Below are 21,511 nucleotides of genomic sequence, written 5' to 3' on the forward strand. Positions count from 1 at the left end.
GGGTTTTGTTTGAGGCATAACCTTACTCCATAGCCCAGGTTGATCTGGACATACTACAGGCTTTGACTAAGTAGGATGTGGCGTGTCATACCTACTTTTAGCTTTTGTATAACCTTCCTCTATTTTCTGGAGTTACAGGTTTAGTTTTTTGGGTTTTTGTTGTTGTTGTTGTTGTTTTGTTTTGTTTTTTTCAAGACAGGGTTTCTCTGTGTAGCCCTGGCTGTCCTGGAACTCACTCTGTACACCAGGCTGGCCTTGAACTCAGAAATCCGCCTGCCTCTGCCTCCCAGGTTCTGGGATTAAAGGCATGAGCCAGCACTGCCCAGCGAGTAACAGATTTTTAATATTTTTAATTATGTATGTGTGTCTGCTGAGTGTGTGTGGACCTAGCTAGCTACAGGGACCCAGAGACCTAAGGAGGGCATTGGATTCTTTGGAGTTAGAACTACAGTCAATTGTGAGCTGTTCAGCATGAGTGTCAAGAATCAAACTCAGTCCTTTTTAAGACTAGTATGCACTCTTAAAGATGTCCTTACGTTTTCTGAGATGGGCTCATTAGAAAACTCACACTGACTTCAGAATCACTACACTGCCACCTCAGCCCCCCAAATGCTGAGATTATAATACACCATATCTAGCTTTTATGTACTGTTGGTGATTTGCTCCCCAGCCACCCATTATCACACAAGAGTGCTAATGGAAAGATCAATACTGCCAAGGACAGGCAGAAACACAGACTAAAGATAAACAAATATTGATTCTGCAGAGTACTTCCTATCTCAATAGTACCAATGTCATCAGAGGTCAGTATGGTACTTAAGGTGGAGTACAATGGAGAATCACACACATCTTCTAAGATCCCCAAATCTGCCAAGTTAACAGGAAAGAAACAGAAAGCTCGGACCCATCTTGCCCTGGACTGAGAAGGTCTGTGGATGACTCCATAGTAAAGACTAAGAAAGAGGGAAATGTGATGGTGTCTTTTGTAAAGCATCTCAGGCAAACCAGAAAGTACTGAAGATGATATAATAAATGTCCACACACCCCAAATGCAGATGAAGAATTTAGGCAATGGGAAGCTCCAGGCTTTTGAGAAGTGGCCTGGTCCACAGGACACAATCCTGCCTAATGTCAGCCTGACGTGCCCCATTTCCAGGCACTGTTCTACTAGAAACCCACCTGTTCATCCCTGTGATGGAATGAGAGAACAGGAAGTGAGAGGACTGTGGGGACCTGATTCAGCACAGCACCAGGATCCTGGGCAGCCATGATCCCCAGCTGTGCCCTGCAGCAGTGTCTCAGGGACTCAGGGTCTTCCAAAGATTGCAGGTGTGAGCAGGGAACAGCTGGGGACCAATGCTCTTGTCTAATGAGGACAGTGACCTTCCCTTTGTCCCACAGTATTGCTATGGAAACCCTCACAAAGAAACCCGGAGAAGGTATTTTACAGCTGGAACATCCAAGGGTTTCCCTGTGAGCTCCAGGTTTCTGTTGAGCCTTTTATCCAAGCACTAGAGGAGAGGCAGGAGGATCCTAAGTTCAAAGCCAACCTCAGCTCTAGCAAGACCCAGTCTTAGGGGAAAATAGTGAACATAAAACCCAAGTGGACGCTGGTGAGAAGGCCCCAAGGGTACAGGCACTGTGCAAGTCTGGCAAGCTGAGCACCATCCCTGGAACCTGAGGGAGGAAGGAAGCTGGGCATGGTGGCACAGAGCTTTCATCCCAGCACTCGGGAGGCAGACAGAGCTCTTAAGTTGGAGGACAACCTGGTCTATGTAGTGAGTTCCAGAACAGCGGGAGCTACATAGTGAGATGCTGACTCAAAAACAACACTACCCACCTGATTGTACAGTCTGTCACTGTAGCCGCCAGAGGCTCACACAGGAGGCTCACACGTTAGAGGCCTGCTTGGGCCACTCCACATGAGACTGCCTGGCAAGTTCAAACCCCACACATATCAAGAAAGCAAATACAAATGACTTCCTTTTTTACTTTTCAATAAAACACTGCCGATGGCTAGCTTTGTAGGTTTCCTAACTGAATCAGAAGTACATAGAACATCTGTTGAAAAGACAGCACATCATCGGGAGAGAAGGAGGTGGCACGAAATGGAATGGCCCCAAGGCTGGTGAGTGAGGATGGAATGAACTTCACTGCAACAGCCATCAAACTGTAGCACTGTAGAAGAGGATCTACATCTGCCACAGAACACATCTGTAACTCCAGCCTTGGGCTGAGGCAGAAAGATCACAAGACCAGTCTGGGCTATGCCAAACCCTGCTACCAAAACCAGACAAAAATATGTATGTACCATTATTGTGAAGAGGTTCTTAGAAAAAAGCAATAGTAAAAAAGACATTATTCTTTATAAATAAGTGGCTCGTCTGTGTCAGTATTCACATTAGAAAAATACACACTGCCTGAGGATAAAATCTATACAAATATAGGTTCAGAGTTCTGCCTGGCATGGTGGGGCATCCCTGTTACGCAACCATTCAGCAGACAGAGGCAGGAAGACTGGGAGTTCAAGGCCAGTCTGGGCTACACGGGACTAGGACTCAAAAATCAACACCCCTCCCCACATACACTCACACACACACACAACACACGCTGTGTCTCTCTCATATACACATTCTTTCTCACACGCATACACTCACTCTTTCACACACATTCTCACACACACATACACTCATACACATATACACAGTGTCTCTCATACACACACATTCTCTCACACACACATTCATTCTCTCTCTCTCTCTCTCTCTCTCTCTCTCTCTCTCTCTCTCTCACACACACACACACACACACACACCTCTGACTCCTGGTCACTGAGAGCACTCTGCCTCCACAGTGAGGAAGGCTTCCATGGCTTCAAGAGCAACCCCTTCTGGCGTGCCAAACCTCAGGATAGAGCCGCTTGCATTAGTCACTATGACACTGTCTTCTTCCTGAGATACTATGGTACTTGGGTAGGACAAAATAAACCCATTGGAAGTCCGAATAAAAATCTGCTCCTGCCCCTGATACAATACTTGCTGGCACACATCGGAAATATCAAAAGCCAGGGCTTCCCCCACCGCAGCCACAGTCTCTGGCTCTCTCTGGTCATGTGTCTCCATCCCAGAGAGGAGTTGGCTTATGTCTCCAGCTTCACTTCCAACACTGGGACCCCCATTAGTGGGCACTGACCCACATGGTCCAGGATGAAGTCCTTGTTCTGCCACAATCATAGAAACATGGGCAGCTGGCAAGATATGCACAGGCAAAGTGTTATGGAGTGGAAAGGCTGCAGCCTCTGCAAGAAGGACATGGCTGGGACTGGCCTGCTGGCCGCTGAGGTGCAGTTGATTTGTCTCCCTGAGGTCTCCTGCCTCAGCATTTTCAGATTCTCTCAGCAGCAGAGACTCACTTCGTCTACCTGATGACGGCATACCACAGACACTGCTGCTCTTCTGGATGGTCACAGAATCCTGATCTATAATATGTTCTGGAATATTCTCTTCAGAAAACACAGACTCCTGGGCTGGGGGCATCCTTCTGGGCTCTGATACTTGGAAATAAAGAGCTGAACCACTGACATCCTGACACAGAAGAGCAAAGTCTGCAGAGCCACTCCTGGCTTCAAAGTCATCAGATGCCATCACTGCAAGCTGCTGGCCCACAGGTGGTACATTCATGTCACTATCAGGAACCATCTTCCGACAGCTTCCTTCAGAGCAGAGAGAGTTCTCAATGGCTGCAGGGTCAGAACCTGAATAGTTCAGAAAAACCACAGTCATACACTCATCACCATGATGATGGGCTGTTCTAAATGGATCCCTGAAAGAAGCGGTAGTGCAGATTCTCTCTGTACTTAAGCTGGCAGCAGGTTTTTGTTGGTTACTGTATCTATTCACAAAGGTAGCTTCTGTACTAAAACCATGTGCCAAGAGAGCTTAACAGGGTAACCTCACTGAATGAACAGTGGACCCTTTCCTGAGGAGAGCCCAAGGTCAGAGTAGGCTTTCAAAACAGATCCACAGCCAACTCCCACACCAACCCCACCCCTGGAAAACCTGGAAGATTATTTAAACATAACATTTTCAGATACCCAGCCAAGAGTCCTAGTCTCGAGGCCAAGGACCCTCTCACTTGGCCCCAAAATGTAGGCCTTATGCAGATACTGAAGGACTATCTGCTGAGATGAAGTGTAGGATAGACCGCTTACTTCAAAGTACAAAAGAAGCTCAGAGAAAACAATGAGTAAGCGAGGGGCAGTGCTCCAAACTGATGCTGAAGAGCCCCTGTTCCCCCTGAAGATCTGGGGCAGAGCTGCACAGAAGTTCTAACATGAGCATGCATGGCCCGGGTAAGTCTTTACAAAGGCATATGAATGCTGTCAATACCATATGTTCAAAGTACCTGACAGATATGGTTTGGTTACAACAAGAACTAAAGCTAGAATGTCTTCCTTTTAAGTGTTAAGTCTCAGGTAGGCACTAAGTCACAGCACATGTATCCTTGGGACCTAGCTCTGCCTCAGATAGCCGGGGTCCACTATCCAGAGACACATATGAAGTGGCATTTAATAAGGGACTTTAGGAGACTCCAAAGGCCTCAGGATTCATGGGGCATGAGCATGGAATGAGAATGTATTGGGAGGTTGGGATAAAATTAAGACACTGGGACTAGAGGGGTGGCTCAGTGGTTATAAACATTGGCTGTTCTTTTAGAGGACCTGGGTTCAATTCTCAGTACCCACATGGCAGCTCATACCTGCCTGTAACCCCAGTTCTAGGAGATATGACACTCTCACACAGACATGCACACAGGCAAAATACTAATGTACATAAAATAAATATAATTCATTTTTTAAAAAGAAAACAACAAAACAATAACAACAAAAACCCAAGAGACCAGAGAGTTACCTCATCAGGCCAAAGGGCACCTAAGCCCTAGAAGGGATGGTTCTGGGTGCATTTGTGCCTGCTAGTAGGATCTCTAAGCATGGGGTGACCCACACGATATGTGACTTACCCTTGCTGGTGGCTGGAGCACGTGAGGGCCCAGGCTTATGCTGGCATCCACTGGCAAAGGGAGGATACTCAGGGCTATCTGTGGGCAAAGCCGCTGTTCGGGGCTTTTTCACTGTGGCCTATGGAGAGAAGACTCCTTTATCTGGACCAAAGGAACAGTCAGACCTTCCTGTAGAGGCCTAGAGGGCGAGCTGTGAACTCACAAGGCCACACCTACACACAGCCATCTACAGGCGGTCAGCCACTCACCAGCACAGCCAGCTCCCGCTCCCTCTTCTGTCCACATCCTTCCTCCAGCTTCCCCTCTGCCTCCTGGCTAGAGCTCGCAGGTGTCTCTTTCCTCCTCAGGAATTCTGTGATTCCTAATGACCTGGCAACCTGAAGGAAACAGTAGAAATGAGCTTTGCTTGGGGCAGAGTGTGCCCAGTGTGTCGATTCCTACATGCATGCCCAGGTAGAAATACACTGCTCTGCACAGTGAGGCAGGGCCTACCAGGAAAACGAAGAGCCCCAGGGACACACGGGCGGAGCCCATGATGACTGAAGCCAGCCAGTCGGTGCGGCGGGGGCGGGGCTGAGCCCTCTCCTCAGTGCCATCACTGCTTCCAGTGTCAGCGCAACCAAGTGCCCTTCTCGCCATCTGTCCCTCATCTTTCTTCTTCCATTCTTTCTGGTCTTTTTAGACAAATAGCTTGTCAATGCTAAGAACAGTCTCCCTTCTTGTGCTCCCTCATCTGGCTCCCGGAGCTCCAGCTGCCTGACAAGATTTCTGTGACGCTCAGAGAGCGCGGAGAGAGCCAGAAAGTAAGAGGCCGCGGGCGGGCACAGGGCGGCCAGGGTTGGTGAGGGCCTGAGCCCAACATTAACCCAAACTTATGCTTTGGAAAGAGCATGGCACTGCCACAGGCCGCTGGGTGTGGAATTCAAAAGCATGTCAGAACAACCACAGCATAGCCCCTGGCCTGTGTAACATGCAGAAATCAGGCTGCGTCAAGTGGGGGGAAGGGAAGGCACTGGCTGCCCTGCCAGAGGCTCTGGGTTCTGTTCGCAGCATCCACATGGTGGCTCACACCCACCTAACTCTAGTCTTAAGGGACCCGACATCCTCTCCTGGGACCAGGTACAGACCTACAGCATTCATGTAGGCAAGATACTCAAACACATAAAATAAATAAAACAAAATCTGCAAGACCCATGTGCAGAGGACGGTGGTGCGAGCCCTGGGTGTGGGAGAAGGTGTTCACTACTGTCTTTGAGCTACTCCAATTTTGCGTTTCTGGAACATGGTTTACCACCCTTCTGTTAATGAAACAAAGCCTTCCTTTGACAGGACAAGGCTACAGTGGCTAAAATGAAGGTGTCTCACCAGCACCCTCTTGTTCAGTGACTGCCTCCTCTAGCTAAGAGCAAAATGCTTTGCCCGTGTGACATCACCTCATCGTTGTGTATCTCCAGGGGCTCCTGAGGGCATGCACCAGCACTGCTGAGGTAATCCTGACACATTCTCTTCACCATGTCATATAACTCTTCAAACTCCTTGTACACAGCAGGAAAGAAAGGTTTTGCCCTGGGACTTTTCTCAACCTTTGTGACAGGAAGGATAAGCAGAGTTTAAATCCAAGGCAACAACACAAAAAACAGAAAACAAACTTGAAAGACAAAGAGAGGCCAGGCAGTGGTGGCACACACCTATAATCCCAGCACTTGGGAGGCAGAGGCAGGCGGATTTCTGAGTTCGAGGCCAGTCTGGTCTACAGAGTGAGTTCCAGGACAGACAGGGCTACACAGAGAAACCCTGTCTCGAAAAAACAACAACAACAAAAAAAAAAACAAAAACAAAAAACAAAAAAAACCAAAAACAAAAACAAAAAAAAAAGAAAAAAAGAAAGAAAGAAAAAAAGAAAGACAAAGAGAGGCAAGGTCCTTGACCCCTGGAACTGGTCAGTGGCCAGCGTTGTCTTAGCTTCCTAGTGGTGCCTATCTATTTATGCCCAACTCTGAGATGCCAGTCAGAGGTGAGGTGCCAGAGAAAAAGTCTTAGGGTGAAGACCACAAACCCTGGGACTAGCATGACCCCACAGGGAGCATAAAGTTGGCAAAAGAGCACCTTCAGTACCTAAGGGGCATGTATAATCACATCTCCTAAGGGGCATATCACACCTCCTAAGGGGCATGTCACACCTCCTAAGGGGCATATCACACCTCCTAAGGGACATATCCACACCTCCTAAGGGACATATCCACACCTCCTAAGGGGCATATCACACCTCCTAAGGGACATATCCACACCTCCTAAGGGGCATATCACACCTCCTAAGGGACATATCCACACCTCCTAAGGGGCATATCACACCTCCTAAGGGGCATATCACACCTAAGGTCACCATGGCTTCTCACAGTCTACACAATTTAAAGTAGTCAAGGAAGTGACAGTGGCTTACTGAGACACCCACACAGAGGCTCTAGGTGCTCTTGAGCTCTGTCCTAGTGAAGAGGACGAAATGATTCTGAATGGCCTGGCACCTTCTAAGGAAGAGGAAGACCAGCTTGCAATGCACTCAAGCTAACCCTCCCTCCCTCCCTCTTCAGGCATGCTGTGGAGACTCACCTTCACCAGAAGCAGCTCATACAGGGTCACCGCCTGAGCCAGCTGAGGCAGCACCAATTGCACCAGCTCCTCCCGGCCACACTGCTTGAGTGCCTGCCAGAAGAAGAGTGTTGTGGCCTTTAACTAGGGACAGGCACAGGTTGCTGCCACCTTTAACTAGGGACAGGCACAGGTTGTTGTGGCCTTTAACTAGGGACAGGCACAGGTTGTTGTGGCCTTTAACTAGGGACAGGCACAGGTTGCTGCCGCCTTTAACTAGGGACAGGCACAGGTTGTTGTGGCCTTTAACTAGGGACAGGCACAGGTTGTTGTGGCCTTTAACTAGGGACAGGCACAGGTTGCTGCCACCTTTAACTAGGGACAGGCACAGGTTGTTGTGGCCTTTAACTAGGGACAGGCACAGGTTGCTGCCACCTTTAACTAGGGACAGGCACAGGTTGTTGTGGCCTTTAACTAGGGACAGGCACAGGTTGTTGCCGCCTTTAACTAGGGACAGGCACAGGTTGTTGTGGCCTTTAACTAGGGACAGGCACAGGTTGTTGTGGCCTTTAACTAGGGACAGGCACAGGTTGTTGTGGCCTTTAACTAGGGACAGGCACAGGTTGTTGCCGCCTTTAACTAGGGACAGGCACAGGTTGTTGTGGCCTTTAACTAGGGACAGGCACAGGTTGTTGTGGCCTTTAACTAGGGACAGGCACAGGTTGCTGCCACCTTTAACTAGGGACAGGCACAGGTTGTTGTGGCCTTTAACTAGGGACAGGCACAGGTTGTTGTGGCCTTTAACTAGGGACAGGCACAGGTTGTTGTGGCCTTTAACTAGGGACAGGCACAGGTTGCTGCCACCTTTAACTAGGGACAGGCACAGGTTGTTGTGGCCTTTAACTAGGGACAGGCACAGGTTGTTGTGGCCTTTAACTAGGGACAGGCACAGGTTGTTGTGGCCTTTAACTAGGGACAGGCACAGGTTGCTGCCACCTTTAACTAGGGACAGGCACAGGTTGTTGTGGCCTTTAACTAGGGACAGGCACAGGTTGTTGTGGCCTTTAACTAGGGACAGGCACAGGTTGTTGTGGCCTTTAACTAGGGACAGGCACAGGTTGCTGCCACCTTTAACTAGGGACAGGCACAGGTTGTTGTGGCCTTTAACTAGGGACAGGCACAGGTTGTTGTGGCCTTTAACTAGGGACAGGCACAGGTTGTTGTGGCCTTTAACTAGGGACAGGCACAGGTTGCTGCCACCTTTAACTAGGGACAGGCACAGGTTGTTGTGGCCTTTAACTAGGGACAGGCACAGGTTGTTGTGGCCTTTAACTAGGGACAGGCACAGGTTGTTGTGGCCTTTAACTAGGGACAGGCACAGGTTGTTGTGGCCTTTAACTAGGGACAGGCACAGGTTGTTGCCACCTTTAACTAGGGACAGGCACAGGTTGTTGCAGCCTTTAACTAGGGACAGGCACAGGTTGTTGTGGCCTTTAACTAGGGACAGGCACAGGTTGCTGCCGCCTTTAACTAGGGACAGGCACAGGTTGTTGTGGCCTTTAACTAGGGACAGGCACAGGTTGCTGCCGCCTTTACCTAGGGACAGGCCACAGGTTGCTATGACTCAGAACACAGGGCAGAGCGGGCCCCAGAACCCAGCTGTATGTAGTCTCACACTGCTGTCCAACAATAAAGCATCATGGTCAATTCTAGGTTCAAACACAGGTGCCTCATGGGCGCAGCAGTGAGGTGCAGTGTGTGAGTGCCAGGGGCTCATATGCAGGAGAGCCAGAGCTACAGATGGCACCCAGGGATGGCATGTGAGGGTTGGGAAGCAGCCCAGGCTGGGCGGGGAGAAGCCCACAGGCTTGGAGTTTCATCCTAGGGTGGCATGAGGAAGGAGGTTCTGCTCCATTCGAGGTGAGGTGCTGCTATATTGCCGAGGTCCTAGGCTCGGTTGGGCCTCTTGCCTCAGTCCTGTAGAGACCATCAGAATGCATGATTCCTGGTTCGGGGGGAGGTTTTAGGCAGGTGGTGGTGTAATGAGAGGAGGGTGTGGGTCTGCAGGGGACATGGCAACGAGGGGCAATGCCAGAAAAAAGGCAAAGAGAAGGTGAGGACATGCCAGGCAGTGGTGGTGCACGCCTTTAATCCCAGTACTCGGGAGGCAGAGGTGGGCAGAACTGATCTACAGTGAGTTCCAGAACAGTCAGGGTTACACAGAGAAACCCTGTCTCAGAAAAACAAAAAACAAAAATGAGAGAGGGGGGGGGGGAAGAGAAAGAGGGAGAGAGGGAGGGAGGGAGGACTTGGTAACAAGGGAGGTGCAGGGAGGGCAGGAAGGGCCTATCTGGTCCCAGAGGGGGAGGTGGGTGCACTGGCCTGGCGGCTGGCTGTGAGGCACACAGAGGGAAGAGCCAGAAGAGCCAGGGGTCGGGGTCGGAGCATAGCCTCTACTCTCAGCACCTAAACAACTTGAGGAAGAAAGCCTGGCAGGGCCACCCTGAGCTACAGTGTCTCAAAAACTAAACAAAAACAAGAAAGAGGAAAGGAGAGGAGAGGCGGGGGAGAAGAAAGACGAGGACCTGGGCTTCCAGCCTGTGCACCCAGAAATCACAGGAGACCTGAAGGAGACCAGCTTGTGTCCAGAGGCAGCCAGGGAAAATGCTGGGTTAGTTTGGCTGGAGACAGAATCTCACTATTTGCCCTGGCTGACTTTGAACACCCAGAGATCTACCTGCCTTTGCCTCCAGAGTACTGCGATTAAAGGAGTGTGCTACCACTACCACACCCAGCCACTGGTGAGCCTTCTGGAAGCTGTGAGGCTCCAGAGAGAGGTCTAACAGAGAAGCACATACAGGAATCTGCAGAGGAAGCACGGAGGGAGAGGAGGCTACAGAAGGCCGGAAACGCTGTGTGTACGTGAGGAGCAAGCAAGCCCGCTGCCAGCTGAGCTTGCAGAGTGTGAGAAGAGTGCTGAGACCTGAGGGGACAGAGAAGCTAGGGTCGCTCGCCTGGGCAAACCGTGTGCATGAGTGCCATCCCCAGAACCCAGGTGAAGAAGGAAGGAGAAAGCCAAGGCTACAACGTTGATCTCCACACACCCACCATGGCATGACATGAGTGCAGGTCCAGGCCATGTGCACGCTGTGAACACACACCCCCACATGCACACACACTAAACACATAAGTTTAGTTCAACTTCCAGGAGCTCATGGGGAAGGCCGGCCTGTGCTCGGGGTCGGGACTGGAGCACAGGCAGGCCGGTCTATAAGGAGCCACCTTGCCATGACTTAACTCTGGCAAGCTTCCGACAGAACCCATCTCCTACTGTGAGCTCCATGACAGCATCTGTGCAGCACAGCCTGGCCGGCCAACAGGCTTCCTCATCACTCATCAGCCTGCTTCCGGCCAGAGTGGCAGCTGTGTCTCGTTCCCGCACACTGTCCCTCAATAACCAGAGCTGGGCCTGACATCCTGACATGTTATTGGCACACAATTCACGTTTAAGTAAATATCATCTTCTGGAGGAATTCTCATCTAAGAGAGTCAAAGTGGTCCTGCTCACAGCGGCCACTCAGCTGTAGGACAGTGAGGTGTTGTCAAGAAGACAGAGTCACTGCAGCCATTATGCACAGCCTGGGCCAGCCTCCCAACTCTGACACCATATAACATGGATTCAAGCTCTGGCCCTGACTCCTGCCCAAAGCCACCCTGACTGACTTGCTCTCCCCGAGTTCCAGCTGCTCATCTGTTCAGGCAGAAGACCACTGTGAAGTAACTGAGGCATAGGAGGGTGACCAGTGCTTCAGACAGGGCACGAGCTGGGGCAGAGCTGCCTCCCCTGTGCACCATGTGCAGATGATGTTGGTTTCATCTAAGGTTGCCATGACAAAGGGGAAGGGAACAAAGCTAACCCTCCTGAGTTTAAATTTGCTGCTCTAACCTGTAACACCACATTGTGCTTGAGGCATGTTTTTGGAAAACCCCTTTCTAGAAACTCAAATCTTAACCACTAAGTCATCTCTCCAGCCCCATGGCCTGGAACTCTCCATCCTCTTGCTTAGGCTCCAGAGAGCTGGAGTTCCTGGTGTGCACCTCTACACCATGGTGGGATATTGGTGTTTTAAGTTCAGAAACCAGACTGAGCCTGGAATGCCGGCACAGGCCTGTCATATCAGCTCTCAGGACCCTGAAGCCTACATTGAGATCAAGGCTAGCAGGAGCTCCACATGCGACCCTGCCTCAAAACAAACAAGAAAAAGGAAGAATGAGGGAGGGGACAGTTAGCTGCTGCAGCAGACAAACACGCTGAGTACACTGAATCAGACCAAGTTACCTCCCGGAGCTGTGCTCCCCCGGATACACTCAGCCCTGAAGGGACAGCAGGGTCGCTGTTTGGCTGGACTGCTCTGCTCTCCTGGAGGCTGGCTGTGCTGAATTCTGCCTGGCTTTCCCAATTTCCATTTTTAGGTTCTAGGTATTTCTCTGGTCTCAGAAGAGCTGAGGGACTTCTATTTTGTGGTTCAGGTACCAGTGTTTCTTCAACTTCGACGGGCTGACCGTTCTAGATAGTGTTGCATACCCAACAATAAAACAAAATGAAAACTTGAAAACTCACACATTAAATGCCGTCATAAACATCTTAAGGCAGAGAAATGTCAAGTCAAATGCAAGGAACGGTCTACAAGATTTTTCTTTAGCTAACACCCTTTAACTATCATCACCCATTTTAAACTTCCCCACCCCAACTCTTAGGAACATCAAATGATGATTAGCCATTCAGGAAGTCTGGGCAGACAAACAGTGACCCTGGGAACTTCTCAGATGTTGATTACCATCTTAAGACTGAGCCCTGGGGCTGAGGGTGGAGTTCAGCTACAGAACTTGTGTGCAGTGGCAGTCAGATCCAACATCACTCTCAATTTCATCTCTAATTTATAACTTATGCACAACTTTGTTTTGTTATATATTTTTTTGTTATATTTCAGGCACCACAGATCATCCTTTTTTAGATTCGCTCTTTAGTTATATGCATGTGCTCATGGTGTGGGGCATGTGTATGATTGCAGGTGCCTACAGAGACCCTGGAGTTGGACCCACAGGTGGCTGTTAGCCACCTCACAAGTGCTGAGAACCAAACTCAGGTCCTCTGCAAAAGCAGTGTGTGCTCTTGACCAGGGAACCATCTCTCCAGCCTCCAACCCATCCTTTGAAAGCACATCTTTCAACGGATCTAAGTACAGAAGGTTCTCAGTGTACGAGAAGCCTGTACCCCAACGCCTCATCTCTTACCCTCCTAACTCCCAGCACTTGTCTCCAGGTACATGGGCCTAACCGAGCTCTGTCTCCGCAGCTTGAACCCGCCCAGGCTTGCTGGAGGAAACCCTGGGTGACAGTGTCTCCATTTCCTCACTGTCAATGCCCTCTGAAAACACCTCCAGGACGGCTGTGGTGTCAAAGGGTTGACCTAAGGGCAACACAGGCTGTCAGCTAGCACCAAGTACTATGTGACCCTGAAGTCTGTTTCGTCATGGTTTTGTTCTGAGATGGGTATAAATGTATTATTTTGGCTAGTTTCTATTCCTGGCCTCAACTGATCCTCCTCCTTCCACCTCCCGAGTAACTACCAGCTCCCTACACTCAGCTCCCAACTCTTGAGATTCTCCCTCCAAATCTTCACTGCAACAAGTTGTAGTAGGGACACTGGGTGTGCCTGCGGGCTGACCCCAGACCCTTTGACTCTACAGCCGTCCTGGAGGTGTTTTCAGAGGGCATTGGCAGTGAGGAAATGGCAACTCAGGGTTTCCTCCAGCAAGCCTCGGGAAGCTGCGGAGATGGAGCTCGGGCAGGCCCATGTACCACGTGATCCCTTAGTGAGGACTAGGAGAGCATAGATGAGGGTGTTCCTGAGCACCACAGCAGGACAAGAGGGACAGCTAATGGAGCTACAGCTATGCCCAAGGTAAGGCACCTGGGCCAATGCCCCACGAGCAGCTGTTTCCACTACTGAAGAGGTGGCTTGTCCCGTTTGTCTAAGACAGCCTGGGTGTACCTGTCCTTCCACTGTGGCAATGCCCAGACTGACAACACCCACAGGCTAGAGGGTGAAAAGACAACTAAATACTCTCGGTTCAAACAGATGCCATGACAGAAGACTAACAAAAAATAAAACACGGCACAACTGTGCCGTTCTCTGCACATTGGCAATGCACAGAAAGAGAAGGTCAGAGAGGTGGTTCCCAACATCAGATTCCAGGGTATCTTCAAGGAAGAAGAGCTGTTTGCCAGAGAACTGGGAGACAAAGGGAAGAAGCTTGTAACCAGCCCAGGCAATATCAAGAAAGGAATCCGCAGAGCTGGAAGGGTGGCTCAGGAGTCAGAGTGCTGTCTGCTCTTCCAGAGGCCAGCTTCTACCCCAGCTCCCACGGGGTGGCTCACAACCATCTGTACCTCCAGTTAGGTCCAAGGGTCCAATGCCTTCTTCAGGTCTCAAAAGGTAAAACACATGTAATTTGTTTAATTGGCAGAGAAAATGAACCCATTCCCACATCCTTAGACAGTATCAATAGGACTTGTCTCAAAAAATAAGACCAAGCCAGGCCTAGTGACGTATGTCTTTAATCCCAGCACCCCAAAGGCAGACTCAGACAGGCGTATCTCTGTGGGCTCCAAGCCAGCCTAGTCTACAGAGCATACATGGTTAAGAGCATATATGGCCACAAGACCTGGGTTTGTTCCCAAGACTCCTATCAGGGGCACGTAAACACATAAATGCACCCATATAAAATCTTTTTTAAAAAAACTTAAGAGTTTTCCATAAACTTCTATGAAAGGTACAGAAACTGGCATCCTGGTCTACATACAGTACATGCTTGAAATCAAAGACTTAGGCCTGACACCTAGAAGCGCTGTACCCTGGGCTTGATCGGTCACCCTCCAAGCCTCACTGTATTACTTCAGGTAGGAATGATCACTAGGAGAATGTACAGGGCCGGACATAGAGCACACGCCTGTAATCCTAGTACTGGTGAGACAGAGGCAGGCATATTCTGTGAGTTTGAAGGCAACCTAGACTACACAGTACTTCAAGGACAACCAGGGCTATGGAGAGAGACCCTGTCTCAAGCAAACAAACAAACAAAATACAAAATAATAAATAAATATATAAATAGGGACAAGGAAAAGCACAGGGCTAGGGGATGGACGGCCCAGCGGCAGAGCGCTTGCTAGAAGCACGCGTCCATGAGAGCCATCCTTCTCTCCACCTTAGAAGCCCCTGATCTACTGCAGGTAAAGGAGGGACCACAGCAGGCAGACACTCCTTCCCACTGTGGAGTATGCCCCCAGTCTGGCCTTTCCCACACTGCTCTGCCACACAAGTGCCAGTCAAAGGTACCCAGTAGTCAGAGACCAGCCCTAGACAACAGAGGCCATGTGGCACCAAATGTGCTTACCCAGAGAGGCCACGGGCAAAAAGCACACGCCTCCCGTGCACCCAGCATCAGTGTAAGAACTGAGGGTATGGGGCCGCCCTCACTGTGATGATTTGTGTCCTGGGCCCCCTCTGACACTTTAAGATGTAACTGAAGGAGAATGGGGAAGAGAGCAGAGATAAGGGTCCTGTCACCAGACAGAAGCGTTACCTGTGGAGTAGGGCAAGCCGCCTCTGCCTCTTGCACGCAGAGAACAGCTGGTGTAGACGGTTTCGGGCTAGCCAGGCTCCCATTAGCTCTCTCCAACAGCGACACGGCAGGTTGCAGCTGCGGTGGGCCATGGCCTGGGTTAAGCTTACAATGCCTTGCCAGTCCCCCTTTCCCTATGTATGACCTGTCACAAGTCTGACACTTAAAGGCCTTGGGCCTCAGGGCACAGACCTCAACCTCAGAGAAAGCCGGCTTCTCTCTGGGCTCCTCCTCCTCTTCCTCCTCTTCCACACTCAGCTCAGAGTAGTCATCAGAATCCGACAGACGCCCTTCCGCTAAGTCCTCGGTTTTGATGAATTTGTAGTCTCTGGCTTTATACCTGGGAGGCCGGGACACCCGGCCCGATCTAGTCCTCACCCTTAAAGACTTCTTCGACTTCTCAGTGTGTGCTGTGTGCAGGTTGGAGATCAGCAGACGTGCTTGGCCAGATGGCACTGCAGCCACTGTGCGGGGACCCGAGGCTGCCACAGGGCTCAGAGTGATACCACGTCCGTGTGCAGTCTCCAGGGCCTTGACTCTCTTTGAAGGGACCGGATGAAGGTCTGGCAACATCTTCCGTACAAACACCTGAGGAGCAGGAGGCTGAGGGGAGTTTCTGAGGAAGCACAGCGGTGACTCAGTCCTCCCCAGGGCCTGCACCCTGAGCATCTGAGGGCTGGAGCTTCTCCCAGGGGACTGATTTGGTCTTACTGCTCGGGCCAGAGGGGGCATCGTTCTTTCCTTATTTTTTATGTCACCAGATACCTTGACACAAATAGCTTCAAGTTCCTTAAACACAAAAAGAAATCAGAAGAAGCATTAAGATTCACAAACATCTATGTTGGGGCTCCCCTCCCCCAGCATTGTGAACCATATAAAGTAGGTACTGAAAACCGACCTTGGATCCTCTGGAAGAGCAGTATATACTTTTTTTGGGGGGGGGGGGAATTTGGTTTTTTTGAGACACGGTTTCTCTGTATAGCTCTGGCTGTCCTGGAACTCACTCTGTAGACCAGGCTGGCCTCAAACTCAGAAATCCACCTGCCTCTGCCTCCCAAGTGCTGGGATTACAGGCGTGCACCACCACTGCCCAGCCAGTATATATTCTTAACCACTGATCACCTCTATGGACCCGTGTGTGTGTGTGTGTGTGTGTGTGTGTGTGTGTGTGTGCTCACGTATGTGAATGGGTGGGGGGAGGAGGAGAGAAAGAGAATGTAAGCTATGTGTGTGCAGATGCTTGAAAGGGCCAGAGACCAGATCCCTGTGGCTGGAATGGCTCCCTGTGGTTTCTGAGTTGCTAGCATGGGTGCTAGGAACAGAACCAGGTCCTCCACAAGCACATACAACATTCTTTATTTTTTTTTGAGATTTATTTATTTGTGTGGGTTTGGGTTTTTTGTTTGTTTGTTTGCTTTGGTTTGGTGTTTCGAGACAGGGTTTCTCTGTATAGTCCTGGCTGTCCTGGAACTCACTCTGTAGACCAGGCTGGCCTTGAACTCAGAAATCCACCTGCCTCTGCCTCCCAAGTACTGGGACTAAAGGTGTGCGCCACCACTGCCCGGCAAGATTTATTTATTTAACATATATATGAGTGCATTGTAGCTGTACAGTTGGTTGTGGGCCACCATGTGGTTGCTGGGATTTGAACTCAGGACTTCTGGAAGAGCAGCCAGTCAGTGCTCTTAACTGCTGAGCTGTGTCTCTCTCCAGCCTTCTTGACAACTTCTGGCCTTCTACATGCTGCACAAACACATAAGCATGCAACAAAACACCCAAACACATAAAAAAATTGTTTAAGAAGAAAAAAAATGCTGGACTGTGGTAGCGCACACCTTTAATCCCAGCACTTGGGAGGCAGAGACAGGCTGATTTCTGAGTTCAAGGCCAGCCTGGTCTACAGAGTGAGTTCCAGGACAGCCAGGGCTACACAGAGAAACCCTGTCTTGAAAAACCGAAAAGAAAAGAAAAAAAAAGAAAAAATTCAGAGCCAAGTATGGTGATGTAAATCTTTATTCCCAGACTCTGGAAGCAGAGGCAAGTGCAGGCAGATCTCTGCAAACTACAGGCCAGCTAGGGATATGTAGTAAAAGCCTGTCTCAGAAAATAAAACAAAATAGTATTATCACAATCCGGCACGCACTTGTCACCTCCACATTCAGGACAAGAATTGCGGCAGGTTGCCGGCCTGTGCCGCACAATCAGTCACCTATCTAGTTCAACGTCGATCATCATCTCAGCCAATCAACTGTCAGCTAAGTCTGCATTCTCAGGACTCTTGTGCTGCGTGTAGCTTCAGTGGGTTCATTTTCTCCACAAACTGAGTTCACCATTCTCCTACTTTCTCTGCCTAGAGCCACTGGTGTGTACTGACACAGCCATGTGTGAGTTTCTCCAGGAACACACACCTAGAAATCTGCACTTGCAACAGTTTTCTTTTAATCCAACAAAAACTTAACTCCCACAGATACTTACTAAGCACTACCTATGAGAGACAGCCACGTGGGTCAGGAATGAGCTGTCTGGGAAGAGGTTGGGGTAAACAGGAGAGAAGAGGCTCTGCACTTACAGAACAGAGATGACTAGCATTTCTTCAGAGAGAAAGAGCCGCACCACCAGGCATGGGTTTGTGCCCTCAATACAAATTAGTACCCAAGGGGCTGGAGAGATGGCTCAGCGGTTAAGAGCACTGACTGCTCTTCTGAAGGTCCTGAGTTCAAATCCCAGCAACCACATGGTGGCACACAACCATCTGTAATGTGATCTGATGCCCTCTTCTGGAGTGTCTAAAGACAGCTACTAGTAAATAAATACAGCTTTAAAAGAAAAAAATTAATACCCAAGACTGGTGATCACCTGGTGTGTGTATGCTGGGAGTAGGGAGGACCACAATCCTGTGCACTGGAGAATACTGGTTTTACCAACCAGATGCCAGCAGCATCCCCAAGATGTGACGAAGTCTATGTCTCTCTGAGAGATGTAGTTCAACTCATCAACTCATTTGAGACCACCAGCAAACCCTCTGTAGAGCCAATCCTCTACCAGTGAGAGGTCAGTAACAGAATCACACAGGAAACTGTCACTGAAGTCAAGCCGGAACACACCCCTTGTCTATAAGCCTGGCACACTATTACAAACAGCAGCCTTTCTTTGAAATTATGGAAAATGAATTAGTGTTTAGGTTAGGTGTCCCGTGAGCCCCTAATTCCTGGGTTACAGTGATGACAGCTATCCTCAGAACCATCATTTACTGTAGTTTACGATAAACCATCCAGGGAACTAAGACCCTTTAATATACCAGATATCATAAAAATGAACACACACACACCTTGATTTAGGAAAACTGGTCTGATTTTCTTTGAGGGGCGGGGGGGTTTGAGACAGGGCTGTGTAGCCCTGGCTGTCCTGGAACACAATCTGTAGACCGGGCTGTCCTGGACTCAGAAATCCGCCTGCCTCTGCCTCCCAAGTGCTGGGATTAAAGGCGTGCGCCACCATGGCCTGGCTGGTCTGATTATTGATCTCAAGTCCTGACTGGCTTACCATGTGGGTATTACACTTGATACTTTATTTTGTGTTTCTCTGACTCAGCAGAAGTTCTTAAGCCCCTCTGGCACCCATTTATAACATCAGCTAAGTGCCTGCAGATCTGCAGGATTGCCTCTCCTGAGACAGGACCTCCCCAGACCTGTCTTTTCAAAGCTTTCACTGATGATTCTAAAGAGACAAGAGTCCCCAGAGACAGGTCAGGCAGATAACACTGCCATTCTGAAGATGTTCCAGAAGAGACTGTTTCTCAGGTGCCCTGAGGGTCACAATAAATATGGTTAGGCATCACAGGGCATTCTAAGGGGTAGAGGCTTCTCAGAAGCTTGGGAGCAAGCACAGCTGCTGGTGGAGGTGGAGCTCCTGGAGCTCAAGCATCTATAGGTTAAGATCCATGGAGGCTGGATAGAGGCCCACACTACCCCAGAACACTGCCTCTCCTCCCCGGCATTGCCAGTTGGAACCCAGCCTGGCAAATCTAGCTCAGACAGGAGCTCGGTGTGCTCCCAGAGACAGAAACTATTTCCTTTGTCTGAATGCATTCAGCTCTCTAGTTTTTTGGCCTTGATTAGCTATCATCTGGGTCTTACGTCACTTCCTCCTAGTTCTTAGACTCCTTAGGGGCTGAGTCCTTATCTGCTTGGCCTCTGGGTTTTCGTGGCACAGTTCAGGCAGAAAGATTTATCTGCAAACCAGGCCACAAAGGTTCATTATTTCGAGTCTGGCTTTTACCACCCCCATCACAACAGTTACCAACCACAGTTCAATTAAGCTAGCCTTGATTAAGTTTGCTTTCATTTAATGGAAATTATATCATCGCCTCTTTTCAAAGCTGTCATACCAAATTCAAAGTTGCAACCATATTTAGCAACATGAGGAGGACAGTAATTCCAGACACTGAACCTCTCTTGAGTGGTTTTCCTGGGGTGCTTATGATATGGTTCATCTGACAGACTGTTAAGCCATGGAGGAACCACTGAGTTCAGCCCCAGCACCACATAGCCCTCTAGAGAAGGGGAAGGGAGGAGCAGAGATTTAGAGCCAGGTATCAGGTCTGGAGCCACCCTGGGAAATAAGACCTCATCTCAGAAAGGAAACAAATGTCACGTGGCTGTTGACAGCCGAACCACTCGGACGATGTGGGCCAGAGGCACTCAGAGCAGGAGCTGACACTTCATGGAGGATGACCCAACAGTGTCACATCCGACTCAGACCTGCTGTCCAGAGCCGCAGCCCACCAGGGAGGAACCTTAGTTAGTGAGCCATCCTTCCTGCAGGCAGAGAAACCAACGCCAAAAGAGGGTCAGCCACCAAGGGTCACTCTTCTAGAAAGTACTGTTGGGAAGACTCATACTGACTTACCAAAACTAGCAACACAGGTCTCCAGTCTTGTTAATTTTAGAAATTTAGTGAGTGTGAGTGTGTGAGTGTGTGTGTGTCAGACGACAACTTAATGTTGAGGTCAGTTCTCTCCTTCCACCTTTTCATGGGTTCTGGGTTCGAGCTGGCGCTGGCAGGGTCACAAGTGCCTGTACCCACCAAATGCCCCCCAGCCGGCCCACTCGGCGCTTCACCTGTTTTAAACTATCCCCTCAGCCAACTGTCCAGTCTTGATGACCAACTGGATGCACATCTTATATCTACCTTGAAACCACTGGAAACCACAGAATTCTACCCTCTGCCCTATTTTAGAATCTGATGGAAGCAGCTCCCTCCCCTGGTCTCTCCTCGGAGGCGAGGTGTGTTTTGTCTTTCCAAAGCCAGCAGGACTTTTTTTTACAACTGACGTGGAGTACCTCCAGTTTCAGGAGCTACCAGGACCCTCCCTGGAGAAGCCAGACTTTAGTGGCTCCCCGCAAAACAGCCCAACTCTGTGTGAGCAGGGGAGTGAACCCGCTGAGAGGCTGATCTGCAGTACAGTGCCTTCGTGGGCCTATCTGCTGGACTGACTGGACACCGAAGTTTGCCAGAGTCTACAGCAAAGTTCTAAAGGAAGTGCTAAACCCCTGGGCAGCGCTGCTGCGTGCCGGTATAGCTTCCCTCTCAATCTACTCAGCCCTGAGTTCCAGTGTCAGGGCTCCGGAAGCCCTTGTCACCCCCAAGTCCTGACTCGGGCTCTCCGCTTGGCCTCAGTGTAGAGCCTGGTACACTTGTGCTCCGTAGCGCGCGTCCACGCTGAAGGACGGGCACGCAGCTGTAGGGAGCGCCGGCACGGAAGGGCTCGGGCGGGCAGGGCTTGAGCGCCGAGGAGGAGGAGCGGGTCCCGAGGACGGCCGGGCGCGCGAGGACGTCACCGCGCCGCTTCCCCGGAGCTGGGCGCGGACGCCCTAGGCTCGAACGCCGGCCGCACCGCCCAGCTCCGGCCTCGCCACCCCGCGCGGCGCCTCACCTGGGGTGTCAGCAGGCGCGGGGCCTGGGCGCCCGGCCCCCGCAGCTGGGCGGCCTGCTGGGCCCCGTCCCGGGCCCGCCGCGCCGCGTCCGGCAGCACCTGCTCCAGAACCCGCCGCAGCTGCTCGGGGTCCAGAGGAGCCACGCGCACGGAGCCGTGGCTCCGGCCGGGGAAAGTCGAGCCACTACCGCCGACATTCCCGGGCTCCGGCTCCGCGCCCGCCATGGCGGCCTAAGGGGGACTCGAACCCGTGTCGACTGCTGCGGCGGGGAGGAAGTGCGTCACC

General features: G+C 50.5%; 1 protein-coding gene and 1 long non-coding RNA gene across 21 annotated transcripts; one reads left to right on the top strand and one right to left on the bottom strand.

Annotated features, from left to right (window-relative positions):
• Positions 1-171: 171 nt before the first annotated feature.
• On the bottom strand, positions 172-21,507 carry Znf839 (zinc finger protein 839). 3 transcript variants are annotated; one of them, XM_052184998.1, is made up of 8 exons: positions 21,226-21,507; positions 15,252-16,079; positions 11,945-12,172; positions 7,627-7,719; positions 6,453-6,602; positions 5,268-5,396; positions 5,020-5,137; positions 172-3,754 (listed from the first exon to the last, which is right to left on the bottom strand). In XM_052184998.1, exons 1-8 carry the CDS (start codon positions 21,448-21,450, stop codon positions 2,829-2,831), a joined length of 2,697 nt encoding a protein of 898 aa, XP_052040958.1. In that variant the 5' UTR covers positions 21,451-21,507; the 3' UTR covers positions 172-2,828. The 3 variants fall into 3 exon arrangements, with proteins under 3 accessions (XP_052040958.1, XP_052040960.1, XP_052040959.1); XM_052185000.1 differs by lacking the exon at positions 11,945-12,172; XM_052184999.1 differs by lacking the exon at positions 6,453-6,602.
• Positions 7,738-9,179, top strand: LOC127686935 (uncharacterized). 18 transcript variants are annotated; one of them, XR_007978280.1, is made up of 9 exons: positions 7,738-7,831; positions 7,898-7,996; positions 8,129-8,227; positions 8,261-8,359; positions 8,426-8,491; positions 8,558-8,623; positions 8,690-8,755; positions 8,822-8,920; positions 9,086-9,179. It is a non-coding gene; the product is annotated as an uncharacterized LOC127686935 (long non-coding RNA). The 18 variants fall into 18 exon arrangements; XR_007978286.1 differs by lacking the exon at positions 8,822-8,920 and having other exon boundaries at positions 7,898-8,029; positions 8,690-8,788; XR_007978287.1 differs by lacking the exon at positions 8,822-8,920 and having other exon boundaries at positions 7,898-8,029; positions 8,129-8,194; positions 8,690-8,788.
• Positions 21,508-21,511: the final 4 nt, after the last annotated feature.

Source organism: Apodemus sylvaticus, chromosome 6 (assembly GCF_947179515.1).
Source record: "Apodemus sylvaticus chromosome 6, mApoSyl1.1, whole genome shotgun sequence".
NCBI lineage: Eukaryota > Metazoa > Chordata > Mammalia > Rodentia > Muridae > Apodemus > Apodemus sylvaticus.